Source organism: Mesitornis unicolor, unplaced genomic scaffold (genome assembly GCF_000695765.1).
Source record: "Mesitornis unicolor isolate BGI_N332 unplaced genomic scaffold, ASM69576v1 scaffold4640, whole genome shotgun sequence".
Classification (NCBI taxonomy): Eukaryota; Metazoa; Chordata; class Aves; order Mesitornithiformes; family Mesitornithidae; genus Mesitornis; species Mesitornis unicolor.
The window spans coordinates 52,386-65,981 of NW_010158830.1; the positions used below are offsets into that span (position 1 = coordinate 52,386).

General features: G+C 37.7%; 1 protein-coding gene across 1 annotated transcript in view; it reads left to right on the plus strand.

The window, feature by feature from the left end:
• The window catches only part of LOC104540756 (lipopolysaccharide-responsive and beige-like anchor protein), a 37,187-nt gene extending 25,703 nt beyond the window's left edge, over positions 1–11,484 (plus strand). Inside the window, exons 5-7 of the mRNA XM_010184636.1 lie at positions 2,342–2,404; positions 5,715–5,870; positions 11,282–11,484. Of these exons, the coding sequence (XP_010182938.1) occupies positions 2,342–2,404; positions 5,715–5,870; positions 11,282–11,484 (422 nt within the window). The remainder of the gene's footprint in view (positions 1–2,341; positions 2,405–5,714; positions 5,871–11,281) is intronic.
• The last annotated feature ends 2,112 nt before the right edge of the window (positions 11,485–13,596 follow it).

Consider the following 13,596-nt stretch of genomic DNA (forward strand, 5'->3'; position numbering starts at 1 on the left):
AATTTCTTTTTTAGTCAGGTCGAAGCCCGAACCAAGTCATGACAAAGACAAGTTTTAAAGCATGTAGAACTTGCTTGAAATCTTTTCTGCTATCTTTTTCTTGCTGACTATGAACACCATGTTCTGATATTTAACTGCTCAATGAGAATTGGAAGATAAAATATATGGAAGGTCTGCATCCCAAAATTATTAGGTGCTTATGTATTTATCAGTATGAAAGGAAAACAACATAGCTATTTGCATAGCAACTAATCAAATTAATTATCTTTTAAAAATGTGTTGGACTTGAGAATATAGTAATTCTGTTTTCAATTCTAATGTTCTCTAATACCAAAGGCACTCATCCTCCTTTCCCTGACTGTGACAGTCTCAGGCCCAAGCCCTGAAAGGTAGTTTATTTCATTGCTGTGCACTGAAATCTGGTCAAAGGCTTTTCAAGAAAGGGGAAAAAAGTGATTCTACTCAAATAGCTTAAATAGAAGATATCTGCACCAGAGTAATACTCAGATCACTGAAATTCCTGCAAAGAAATCTGGACCCATGGTTCTTGATTGCATTTTGAAAAAAAATCAAATGACTCCCACACTTTTTCCTAATTCTTACAAATTACCTCTCAACATTGTGCAGATAGAAATGCTTATATATAAGGAGAGGTGGGAAGGACGGGGGAAGGGAGGCTTCTCTAGATAGCAAGTTGTGAGCAAGAATTATTTACAGAGCTCTTGACATTTGTTTGAAAGGAGGGTGGCAATATCCTCTCATACCTCGGATGTGTGACCTTGGACATAGAGTATTCAAGGCTTCTGAAAAATAGCCTTTGTGGACATACAACAGTCATGAGTAAGGAGGAGGTTCTAAAGTGGTAGGAGTTGATTTTGATTTCCTCATAAGTCTGCTGGTTGATGATCTGTGAGCAAACAGCCCATTGTTGAGTGTAGTAATCAACTGTTAGGAGTCGAACAAAACCTTCAGATTTTGGGTTTTCTCTCACCGATGGAGACCAGTAAACTGTGCTTATTTTTCCATTTAGAGGCATTTTACACTTGTTCTGCTTTTACAAGGAGCTCAAGAAAATCTGCAATTCAAGATAAACAAAACTCAACCAAAACTAAAACCCATCAAAAACCCACCTCACCCCACGTCTTTGAGAGCATGCTGATCATAGCTGCAGGCTGTTAATGGAGTATTATGCTTAAAGTATCTGGATATGGACTCCGGAGACTAGCCTTTGCTATTGTTACCTTTAAATTTTATACCAAAAAGGGATTTGCTAGGGTTAGTGGGCAGGTATCATTATTACTCCATATCTTCTGCTGTGGGATTAGCATTGTCTTTACTAATGAGGCATCATGATAAAAAAGTTAAGTTGCCAAGTGACCAGTTGTCACTGATGGGTAATTAAAAATCTCATTTCTGCTTTTATATATGAGTTTGGTGGCTTTGCTGACATCTAATGGCACTGGTACCCAACAGGGTGCCTCTCTTTTGTCATGTGGTTTCCATGTTTTGTCGTGTGTTAGTGTTTTGTTGCAGCAGAACTTTGACTTCCCAATTACTTATGAAATGCTTCTATTGATACTAATTTTTGTATTAAGCTATGGACAGTAAATAGAAAAATCATAGGTGTAAGTATTCAGCCATTATTTTTTGTTCCACTTCCAAGAATGTCCTGTGGTCTATTTTTTTTTCCGTGGGGGTGGTTGCTTGTTTGTTTTTAGTGGCGCCATGAAAAAAAAAAGCTTTTTTTAACACTGAAGGAAAATTCAGGAGGTAAACATTTTATTGGTATGCCAGGTGCTCAGATGAAATGTAGGTCTGCATAATTATTTATTAACTTCTATGCAAACTTGCAAAGAAATGGTTTTTAGTGACGGATGAATCCACAAATACTGGATGAGATTTCCTTGTCTGCATCATAAACTGACTTTTTAAAAAAAATGTCCTTTGTGCTTCGCTTGTTCAAAGCAGTGCTTTAAAAAGTAAAGAGGAAAATAGTATTTGCTACAGTCAGCAGATGGTTGTCACATTTTGTTTTCAGTGATCTTTACCACTTAATTTTGTTTTGTTGCGACAGGAGAGGTTGCCAGTAAAGCATCTGTTAGAGCTTATGGCTCAGGACCGGAGCTGCTGCTGATGGCATACATTCAGAATAGCACTAATCAAAAATAAATGTTTAATAAGCAGCCTGCAAAAGAACCTGAATTATTTTTTTTTACATTAAGTTGATGCAGAAGAGTCTTGGATAGCTAAAAAAAATGGACATAGCTTTGATTTATAAAATGTATGTGACTTTATGTATTAAAAAATGCAGAGTTTAAAAATCTTCTTTCCTGAATTCCAGCTCATCAAGGTGCTGTACAAGACCAGCCTTACCAGCTGCCAGTGGAAATCGATCCTCTCATAGGTCTGTCACTTCTTTCTCTCTTTGCGATTCATTAAGCTCTGTATGGTGGCCCTGAAGTGTAGATTACGGTTGTTTTTCACTTGCTGGTTGCTGGGAATGGAATTTTCCTGATAAACCATTTGCATGCAAATTGGAATGCAATGAGCTGTGGCTATGCTGGTATTTCATCAACTCCCCCTCGTTGGTTTGCCTAATTTGAACAGGCCTAGGACGCGTGTCAGTGAAAATTAATATGGATGCTGTAATAATGTGTGATTGAGAATGTGCATGAAGTACTGTCAGGATAATATTGGATCTTTTCATCACTCAGACTTGTTGATGAGCAGGAGCGAGGCACGTTATGATGAATTGGTGCGCTGGTAATGTGATGGAGCTCCTTTGCTGAGGAAATTTTCATAATAACAGTGGGGTTCTTAACTGCACCGTGTTGTGAAAAATAAAACCATGGTGCCAGGGTTTCATCATTAAAGGAGATCAATCCTTTCTTCATAGACCTGCTGTTCAGGCTGGAGGGATTAATGTGTAATTGCAAAGCGGTTTCAAAGTTGAAATATATTGCCCACTCTGTTTTAATATTGAGATATTAGTATTCATTTTTCAAGGGTATTGCATCTTTTGATCAGCACCACTAGTTAAATTTGTGTATGTTTTTCTTTTATTAAAAAGGGGTGGAGGAATATCTCTCTTCTATTTAATGACTCAGTGTAATAGATCCAGTTCATGACTTTTTATTGTGGAGGTTTATTACTTTATACAGAGCTGATTTTTCTATTAGCATGCTTAGCATTTGGTCAGTTCTTTCATTACAGACCCAACTTTGGGGAGTGCGTACTCGGACTATGATTCAGGAGCCTCTAACATGGGAAACGGAACCTTAAATGTGATAAAAAAAAAACAACTCAAACTACCTAACCCCAAAATACACAATAGTTGTAGGGCAGTTCACAGGAGCAAAGACAGGATTTTCTCCCCCCCCCATGCTTTTACAGTTCAAACTTAGCTCTGTTTTTAAAACTGTGCATTTCAGGATGGTGGTTTAAGTGAAAAAGAAGTGAAGTGGCTAATTATAAAAGCATGGAAAAATTAGAGGAAAAATGAACTTGTCTAGCTAGGTTGGAATGACAGAACTGTCGGCCAGTGAGAGTGAATTTCAAAACTAATATGCATATCACAGTAGGGACTGCATTTTATTGGTCTGTAGATACAGACTGTTACTGTGTAGCCATTTTGCTAGGTAAGCTTGATGATAATTAAATCAGGAACAGTGTGGGCATATTAAACCATTTTATAGAGCTGATAAAATGTTTTTCCAAAGTTTTTAAAATCAATTCCCATCTGAATAACGCAGTACTTATAATTAATAATGAGGAGGACATGTGCTGTAACTATCCCTTCTTTGACTTTATCAAAGAAATGATCAGAGTAGGAAATGTATATTGTAGTTTAAAACCTGCTATCTAGATCTTAAAAATTTAAATAAATAGCTCAGCAAAAAGCCCAAATCACATTAGGCCTGTCTGATGATTTTTCTAAATAATGTGAAGAACATTAAGAAGGCAACAGAATTTTTATTTTCATTTGGATTTTTTCATAGTTTTTGAATTATAATTAAATTTTAAGGCTTGCCTTTAATTTACAAAGTACTTTGACTTTTGTTTGGTATGAACACCTTCAAAATTAATGTTCACAGTTCTGGAAAATGGCGTGATATTCTCTTCATACAATAGAACTTGAATCAGCCTTGTGATTACACTGGACATAGTTTAAAAGGTTTAAAGGTGTCTTTGTCGCTGTTAAGTAGCATCACTGGGTACAAGCAAGTAATCATGTAGATAATATTAAAGTTTTTTAATTGTGGCTAGACACATTTACCTAGAAATGGCACCTAAGAGGACCACAGAATTACACTTTTATGGTTATAGCAGGAATCTTGTTGCTGTCTTAGTCATAAGGAGGGATTCCTGCTGTCCTTATTTTCCAGTTGCACAGGAAGATGTGAAACAGTAATGTCTGGTGTGACGTAGATCCTAGACCTCTTTCTGAGGTGATGTTTTCTGATGGTCTTGGCCACACTGAATGTGTTGATCTGCATGTTTTTGGGGGTTGATATGCTATTATTTTGTCACACAGAATGCTTCACAGTACTTTTATAACACATTGTTGTTACTCTTTAAGTGGTCCTAGCAGTGATCAAGGCCCCATTATGTGCTACTGGCAGAGCAAGTGGCAATACCTTGCTCAGTTATCTGTGACCCATATGGACAAGACAGTATCAACATTGTAAATGTAGTGAAAGCATAAATAAATAAAGGATTTGATATAGAGTAAATGGAACAAGCCCAAGGCTTAGGGAATAGCTGGCTTGTGAGAAAGGAAATAAATTAAAGAACAAGGAGTAGAGAAGAGTACAGGACCAGGACAGAGACAGGTCCAGGGGACCACCTGGAATGGAAGTAATGGTGCTCCGAGCAGTTGGCAGACAAACTCAGGCCCAGGAAAAGTTACTCACCTGAGGTGGGAGTCAGAGTCCCTCGGGAATAAAGCACTTTAAAAGTTCTTTCTACAGTGTAGGATTTTCATGACATGTATCTGTAGGGACCCACACATATATGCACATTCATCAATTAGTAAGGACAAAATAGAATATGAAAATGTGTTCATTAATTGATTCCTGTCCATTCTGTGGATTCACAATGCAAGATTATTTAGGGAAATAAAACAGCAAGTAATCCAAGTAGGGTAAATATTTTCTCTCAACTCTAAAGGAGAGTGCAGAGATAAGCTGATGAATTTTTGTGCAATGCTCAGAAAAGTGTGAAATGGTAGCAATGTTTGCTGCAGTTATTTTTTTAAAATTACAATGCTTGCAATGAAATACAGCTTATGTACCATTTTGAAATCATGAGTCCATTGTTTGCTGCATTTGAGCCACTATGTAGCATGTATGTATGTGTTTTAGAATTAGATTCTCTTAATTTGTTTAAATTTTAATTTTTATACTAGAAGAAGAGGGGAAGAAATCATATTACTTTTTTATATATCGTCCATTTCTGTAACCTTTCATTTGTATTTGTCAGTTGCATTTGACTTAAAGAAGGGATTTCTTCTGTTTTAGAATATATACTACAAGGAACTAGCATTGTTACCAGAAGTGTAATGAGTATTTTATAGTAAAAGTAGAAAGACTGTGTCCCTGCCACAAAAAAACAACAGCGCTGAGGAATAATTCTGCTGTGAACCTAAGTTTCTAAAATGTGCATTTGTTCTGTGAATGTGGATGCTAAAGTTTCTTATGTGTCTTTCTGTTCAGCCAGCAATACAGGTATGCACAGAAGACAAATCACTGACCTTTTAGACCAAAGCATTCAGGTACATTCCCAGTGTTTTGTCATCACCTCTGATAATCGTTACATCTTGGTCTGTGGATTCTGGGACAAGAGTTTCCGAGTTTATTCTACTGACTCAGGTAATGTCCTTTTAAAATATGGGATAGCCTAAAAGATCAACCTACTGTTTAAAGTAAAGAAAGAAGGGCCAGTGGGAGGGGAGGGAGAGAGAGTGGAGTATGTATTTATTTCCCTGTTAATAACATTTCTCAAATCTTTTTGTACCTACTGCTACTGTGTATTGTAAGCCATCATTTTTGTGGAATGATGGCAAATGTAACATTTATAATCTGTATAACCGACATGCATGTTCTTACACTGTAGTTTCCACAAGTAAATGGGTCTAGTGAGTTTTTGTGAAGCTTTACACGCCAGGAGAATTAATTGTTCATAAAGTGCTCTTTTGAATTTAATGTTGGTTGGTTTTGAGCCCCAGAGAATTTTTTTTTTTTGAGGAAATACAGGCAAGCACTGAGTAAGACTAGAATAAGTACAGAAGTCTTGAAATCTGGTGAAAGAATACTGAGGAAAGCCTTTGAAAGCTATGCTATAATAGAAAAATTGATTTGGAGCCACTGATTTCTTTCATATAACATAATCTGATCGATATAATGGGCAGCAGTTAAATTAGTCTGTCAGCTGGCATGTATCCGAACCGTTGAAGTCATGCATGTATCATGCTAAATAGAGAAGAATCATTCAGTCTAAGAGCTACAGGAATTTAAAAGCCATGGAGCACCCCAAAAAATAGGTATGATTTTTTCCCTTTCATTATCTTATAATGGGAATGGCAACTTTACTGCAAGGTATTTCTTTGGGATTAATGACCCAGTGTGGTTAATGTGTGTGTGTGCCATCAAGCTTTCCAGTAGGTTATTAATTCATAGGGAATATCCTACACTTTTGTCATAGTTTCTTAAATATATTAGTTAATAGACTTCTTTGCATTTGGCAAACCAAAATATACAACAAAACAATATGGTCTTTAATGAAAATCTGTTAAGACTAGATCTCATAGCATATTTTAGCATATCTGACATTTTTGCAATTTTAAAGTCTCAAGTATAAAGGAGAAGTTCAATTTACTTCATATTGACTACCTACAATTCATTATGTAGACATCTTGTTAAACCCTTCTTAGTTTAGTTTTCTCATTGATGAAAATAAACTTGCATGAAACTGTGAATTTAAAGGAGATATTCAGAAAAGTTAGCTAGCAATAATAAATATTTAGTGTATATTCTTGATTAGTATGAATAGAGAACTAATTCTTTTATGTGGAAGGATCTTTTACTTTACATTTATGGAAGGAACCTGTATGATTTTGTCAGCTTTGTCCTGTATCAATCTTCACGACTAATACCTCATTAAGTTACGTCCTCTGTAAGTCAGATACACCAGGCATCTTGTTACTACCATAGCTAATTATGATATAGACCAAAATACAGTTGTCAGAAGAGTTGCAGAAGTTTTGTGTCTTCTGTGTTTCTCCTTTTTGTCAATATTGCAATTGTAGCTCTAGTTTAAATCAAGTTAATTCAGATGTAGTTTATTTTGCTTCGAATTAAAATGAGAATATAATAGGGAAATACTTAGTATGAAATTGGCAGAACAAGGGAAAAATGTCATCAGTAATGCATAGTGGCAAGTGAACACAAGTGTTGAATTCAATTATATTTTAGCACTTACACAAAAAGGAAAACTTTTTCTTATTAAATTTTGGTTTAGTTTTGGTTTTTTTTTAACAGGAAATACTTCTACCATAAATCATGGGTTCTCAGCATAGCTAATATAGCAGAAGCACAATAAAACCTTCCTCCACTAGTGGGAATGATTTCTAGACAGCTTTTTAGATTCAGTAGTGCAGAGATTTGAGTCTTGTTTTTCTTTTAATTATTTGTAGCACAGCTGTCAAATAAAACGTTGACTAGAAAATGTGTTCTGTTGAAAAGGGATATCTGAGTGCATATGGTAATGTTTGATACTACTGTATAGAGAAAAACTCATGTTAAAGGAATCAAAAATGTTGAGGACCTCTTAGGAGATAAATGAGGGGAATTTTTTACTAATATGAAAGACCAAAAGCTTATTTCCTATTTTGATGGTTTTGATAGAAATGATTGAACTTTAGCTGCTGAGTAACAAAGCAAAACTAACAAGGCAGTGCAACTACACGAACAACTGCCAAATAGCCTTGGAAAAGGTTTGTTTTCTAGAACAGAACCTATAAACACAGAATATATTTCAAAAAGAGATCTCTATAACTCAGTGATGTTTATAGCATAAACTTGTGTTCTGAAAGTGTAAATCACCTTAGGTAATTGAATACCTAAGAGAGCTATGAAATGTGTCCTACTGGCCATATTATATGATTGGCTAATCTTTTCTAATTCATGCACCAAAGTATTTTATTAAGATGTGCTTAATTTGAGTCCCAACACTGACTTGTGTTATTATTTGTCACGTTACTATTATTAAACACTTTTTAGACCTATTTTTTTTTTCAAGTACGGTAGTTTGCATTTCCTATTTCCTTTTTGACCTAGGTTGTTAATTGTTTCAAAGCCATCATTCTTTTCCCCTTCTGTCCTTCTCCAGAGCACAAATGGATGCATGTTCATTTGGGCTGAGGAGACTGAAGTCACACATTAATGGTATTACACATCACACTTCCTTGTGTCATTAGATGCAGAATTTGGCCTGTCCCTTGTTACCTGAATGGGTCAAGTAGTTGCATAAGAAATGTGTGCGTGTGCCTTTTGTCCTGTCTCTACAAAATCTGCTGTTACTAGGCTTCAACATATCCAGTGAGATGGATTTTAGTGCTTACATTCTCATTTCAAAGTATCATAGAATCATTTGGTTGGAAAAGACCTTTAAGATCATCGAGTCCAACCATAACCTGACTACTAAACCATGTCTCTACACACCTCATCTACCTTTTAAATACCACCACTGATGGTGACTCCACCACTTCCCTGGGCAGCCTATTCCAATGCCTGATAACCCTTTCAGTGAAGGAATTTTTCCCGATATCCAATCTAAACCTCCTCTGGTGCAACTTGAGACCATTTCCTCTCATCTTATCATTTCTTACTTGGGAGAAGAGGCTGACCTCCACCTTGCTACAACCTCCTTTCAGGTAGTTGCAGAGGGTGATGTCTCATCTCAGCCTCCTCCAAACTAAACAACCCCAGGTCCCTCAGCCGCTCCTTGTAAGACTTGTGCTCCAGACCCCTCACCAGCTTCGTTGCTCTTCTCTGGACATGCTCCAGCATCTTGATATCCTTTTTGTAGTGAGAAGTCCAAAACTAAACAGTATTCGAGGTGCAGCCTCACCAGTGCCGAGTACAGGAGCACGATCACTTCTCTGCTCCCGCTGGCCACACTATTTCTGATACAGGACAGGATGCTGTTGCCACCTGGGCACACTGCTGGCTCATATTCATCCGACTGTCAATCAACACCTCCAGATCCCTCTCTGCCAAGCAGCTTTCCAGCCACTCATCCCCAAGCCTGTGGCATTGCATGGAGTTGTTGTGACCCAAGTGCAGGACCTGACACTTGGCCTTGTTGAACCTCATACAATTGATCACAGGCCATCAATCCAGCCTATCCAGGCCTCTCTGTAGTGCTTTCCTACCCTTGAGCAGATCAACACTCCTGCCCACGACTTACTGAGAGTACACTCAGTCCCCTCATCCAGATCATTGGTAAAGATGTTAAACAGGAGTGGCCCCAACACAGCCCTGGGGAACACTGCTTGTGGCTGGCCTCCCACTGGATTTAACTCCATTCATGACAATACTTTGTGCCCAGCCCTCCAGCTAGTATTTAACCCAGCAAAGAGTATGTCTGTCCATGCCATGGGCAGACAGTTTCTCATCACTTCCCTGCTCCCGCTGGCCACACTATTTCTGATACAGGACAGGATGCTGTTGCCACCTGGGCACACTGCTGGCTCATATTCATCCGACTGTCAATCAACACCTCCAGATCCCTCTCTGCCAAGCAGCTTTCCAGCCACTCATCCCCAAGCCTGTGGCATTGCATGGAGTTGTTGTGACCCAAGTGCAGGACCTGACACTTGGCCTTGTTGAACCTCATACAATTGATCACAGGCCATCAATCCAGCCTATCCAGGCCTCTCTGTAGTGCTTTCCTACCCTTGAGCAGATCAACACTCCTGCCCACGACTTACTGAGAGTACACTCAGTCCCCTCATCCAGATCATTGGTAAAGATGTTAAACAGGAGTGGCCCCAACACAGCCCTGGGGAACACTGCTTGTGGCTGGCCTCCCACTGGATTTAACTCCATTCATGACAATACTTTGTGCCCAGCCCTCCAGCTAGTATTTAACCCAGCAAAGAGTATGTCTGTCCATGCCATGGGCAGACAGTTTCTCCAGCAGAATGCTGTGGGGAACAGTGTCAAAGGCTTTACTAAAGTCACTTTTGACAGCCTTTCCCTCATCCACTAATCAGGTCATTTTGTTATAGGAGATCACATTGGTCAAGTGGGATCTGCTTTTCATAAACCCACATTGACAGGGCCTGCTCATGTATGCTGCTGGCAGATCCAGAAACCACCAGGGCAGGTGACATGTTTGCTGTGTAGAAGCCAGTCTCTGAGTGGTCTGGCAGAGATCTACCTTACATGTGTTTATTCTCCCATATGCAAATCCACTATGCATGAGCATCCAAATGTACATTTTTCTAAAAATATTGTCCTGTTTAGTTAAGGTTAAAAGGTAATAGTCATAGTTATGATTATAGAGACACTTGAATGACACATTTGTAACTGCCTAGGCTTTCCTTTCTTTGTTATGTCACTATCAGGGGTCCACGCATTTGTCCTATATGCAATAGATAAGAATGTTGTTTCCAGATTTTTTCTGGTAGTCTTAGGTTTTTTTGAACATTACAGAAATTCTTAGAAGGGAAGGATGCTGGTTGAAATAATTGGCAAGTGTATTAATAGTGATGGAAAAACCTGGGCACAAGAATAATTTTCCACCTAAATCTCCTTTTCTCTGTTTAAGGAGATGCTCAGAAGCTGAATATGCTACGTTTTCTAGGCAGCTCTCACATTATCAATGTTATCTGGGTCCTAAATGTTCTGTAGCTTCCTCTGATTCCATTTCTCACATCTTACCTTAAACTTGCCTTAAAAGATAATCCCATCATGTTTCTTGTCTCTAAAATGGATATAAAACATACAGAATTAAAAAAAGTCTTCTGGCATGGTTTGCCTTTGAAAAAGTACAATATTTATGAACTGTAAATATTTGTTTATATGGACTGTATGGTGTACTGCATTTTTAAATAAGTTTCCACCAAATCAAGAAAAAAATAGTACTCTCCACTCTAGTTCTTCTTGGAACTTTTTTTTAAATAAAGAAAGTGTATCTAAAATACCTTATAATGATCCAATTTGCCCCTTAAAGAATAAAAGTGTAGTTTTAAAACAGTGAATTTTATGTGTTTCAGGTAAAATGATACAAGTAGTTTTTGGACACTGGGATGTTGTAACCTGTCTTGCTCGTTCTGAGTCCTATATTGGAGGAAATTGTTACATTCTCTCAGGATCACGTGATGCAACTTTGCTGCTATGGTACTGGAATGGCAAAACGAACATCATTGGTGATAATCCAAGAGGTAAGCAAAACCTGTTTTATAACGAAGTTGTCTAAAAATGGCTTGAGTGAACACTTTGCATGACAAAATTTTAGGAAGCATTAATGTCAAAGTACAGTGTTCCTTTTTCATGCTTGTGATCAGTTCTAGTTTGAAGAATTGAGGATGAACAGTGCTTGTTTTGCAGCACAAGTAGAATTAATTCTTAAAGCTACAAAATACTGAACATTACAAATATATTTTTTTCTTGTCACTCATTCATTTGGGATAGAGTGGCTCTGGGAGTGAGAGAAAGGAAATCAGTTTTTGTATTTCCTGTTCGATCTGAGTAAATCTTTTTCTCTCAACGTTGTGATTTCATTAAATACCTGCATTTGAGTTGTTTAAAACAAACAAGACTGTATATCACTCCAGTGCAGACTGTATTCTATGCAACTGTAATCTTATGTGTATAGGTTGTCACACTGGTACCTTAACTATCAACAGAGTTAGTCAGACAGTGAATTTTAACTTAGACTGAGGTCATTGTAATGAGACGTATAATGGCCTAAGCAGGACACTTAGATGAAAGGAGGACAGACACGTGGGACGGATTAAAGAAGCAGTCTTAAAACTTTAGTTTTTTAGTTTAACCCTTTAGCAGGGTGCTACGTGCCTAATCCTCTCTCTTATGTGCTAGGCATTTTAATTGGTTCCAGTACAAGCAACAAAGCTCATACCGTATAACCAAACTAATAAGTCAGAGTAACCCTGCTTCAGCCTAATTCAGTTTTAACCCCTCCCCACCCAAACTCACCTTGCACTTCCCAAAAAAGTGCATCTTTTTCATGATGCACTGTTTCCCAGGAAATCCCAAATCTTTTTAATAATGAAGATTCTCTCGTTTAACTCATAATTTTCTATGGAAAACAGTGAAAGCCTATGGCTGTTCAACACGGCTGTGCCTATATCATATAACAGAAAAGGCAGCAAGTGATCTTGCTGTTTTGCCAGTTTCACTCCACACACACAAAAAAATTTCTGATCCCCAAAGCAAAGAAGAATACAGACACGCAGCTTGATAAAAGCCTGAGTAAACCAGTTCACAGGACTAAGAGGCTTTTGAGACAGCTGATAAGAGCTTACATATGGGAACAGAGGGGTACATCTTAGCCAAACAGTGATCCGGTTCTCCCTATTTAGCCAAGGTGAAAATGCCCTGCAGAGAAGGGGTGAGAAGCAGTATATTCTGTCTGTCTTAAGAAGAGTATTTCTTAGGTTTTCTGCCATACACTTAAGGTCTTCTCTAACCCTATTTAAATACTAATAAAAGCACATCTGTTGTCTGCAAAGGACAAAATGGACATCTGGAAAACAAGAGGTGTTGTTATAATCTGGCATATATTGCAATTATAACTGGCATGCAATTTCGTGTAATGTTATCAATATCTGACATCTTCCAAATTAATCACTTTGGTAAAGTTGTGTGTTTCATACTCAATCTGTTACTCAACTGAAGCTATTTGAATTTGAAAAAAGGAGGGCTTTGCCTGTAATTGCATCCTGTGAAGAAGCCCATTAATATCAGAATTAATATGTGAATTTAACTTCCAAATTATTTGATGTCGACACTGAAGACTATTAAAAAATTGCACAAGATACAGAAGCTTAGTTTACACAGTTGTAGAATCTTCAGGCAGAGGATGTAAGCATACTCTCTCCATTATTCTTCCAATAGTCTGATTCAAGCGATGGGATATGGCTAGCAGAATTAAATCTTTAAATAAATATGGCTTTGGTTGAGGGACAAAATCTCTGTGAATACTTTATACTTATTTTGCAATCTATCAATTTAAAGAAAGTGTCAACTCTGTACTATTTTTGCAGAGCTTTTAAACTTGGAAACTCCTAAAAGTCTATGAAAGGAACTTAAGAGCTTGACAGTCAAGTGGGCTTGTAGATCCTAAAGAGCAAAACTGCTCTTTTGAGAAGAAAACCATAAATATTTTACTGGTATGAAGCAATGAACATTTGGAGGTGTCTCCTTACGCTGTTTTCAAGACCTGCAAGTGCAACCCATCTTTGCAGTTTCCTAGGCCAGTCCTGAGAGTTCTTGTTGAGCATTTGCCAGTCTTGCCTGGTTTGTGAACAAGGCCTTGAGGCTATAGGCTCCTTTAGACCTTAACAGA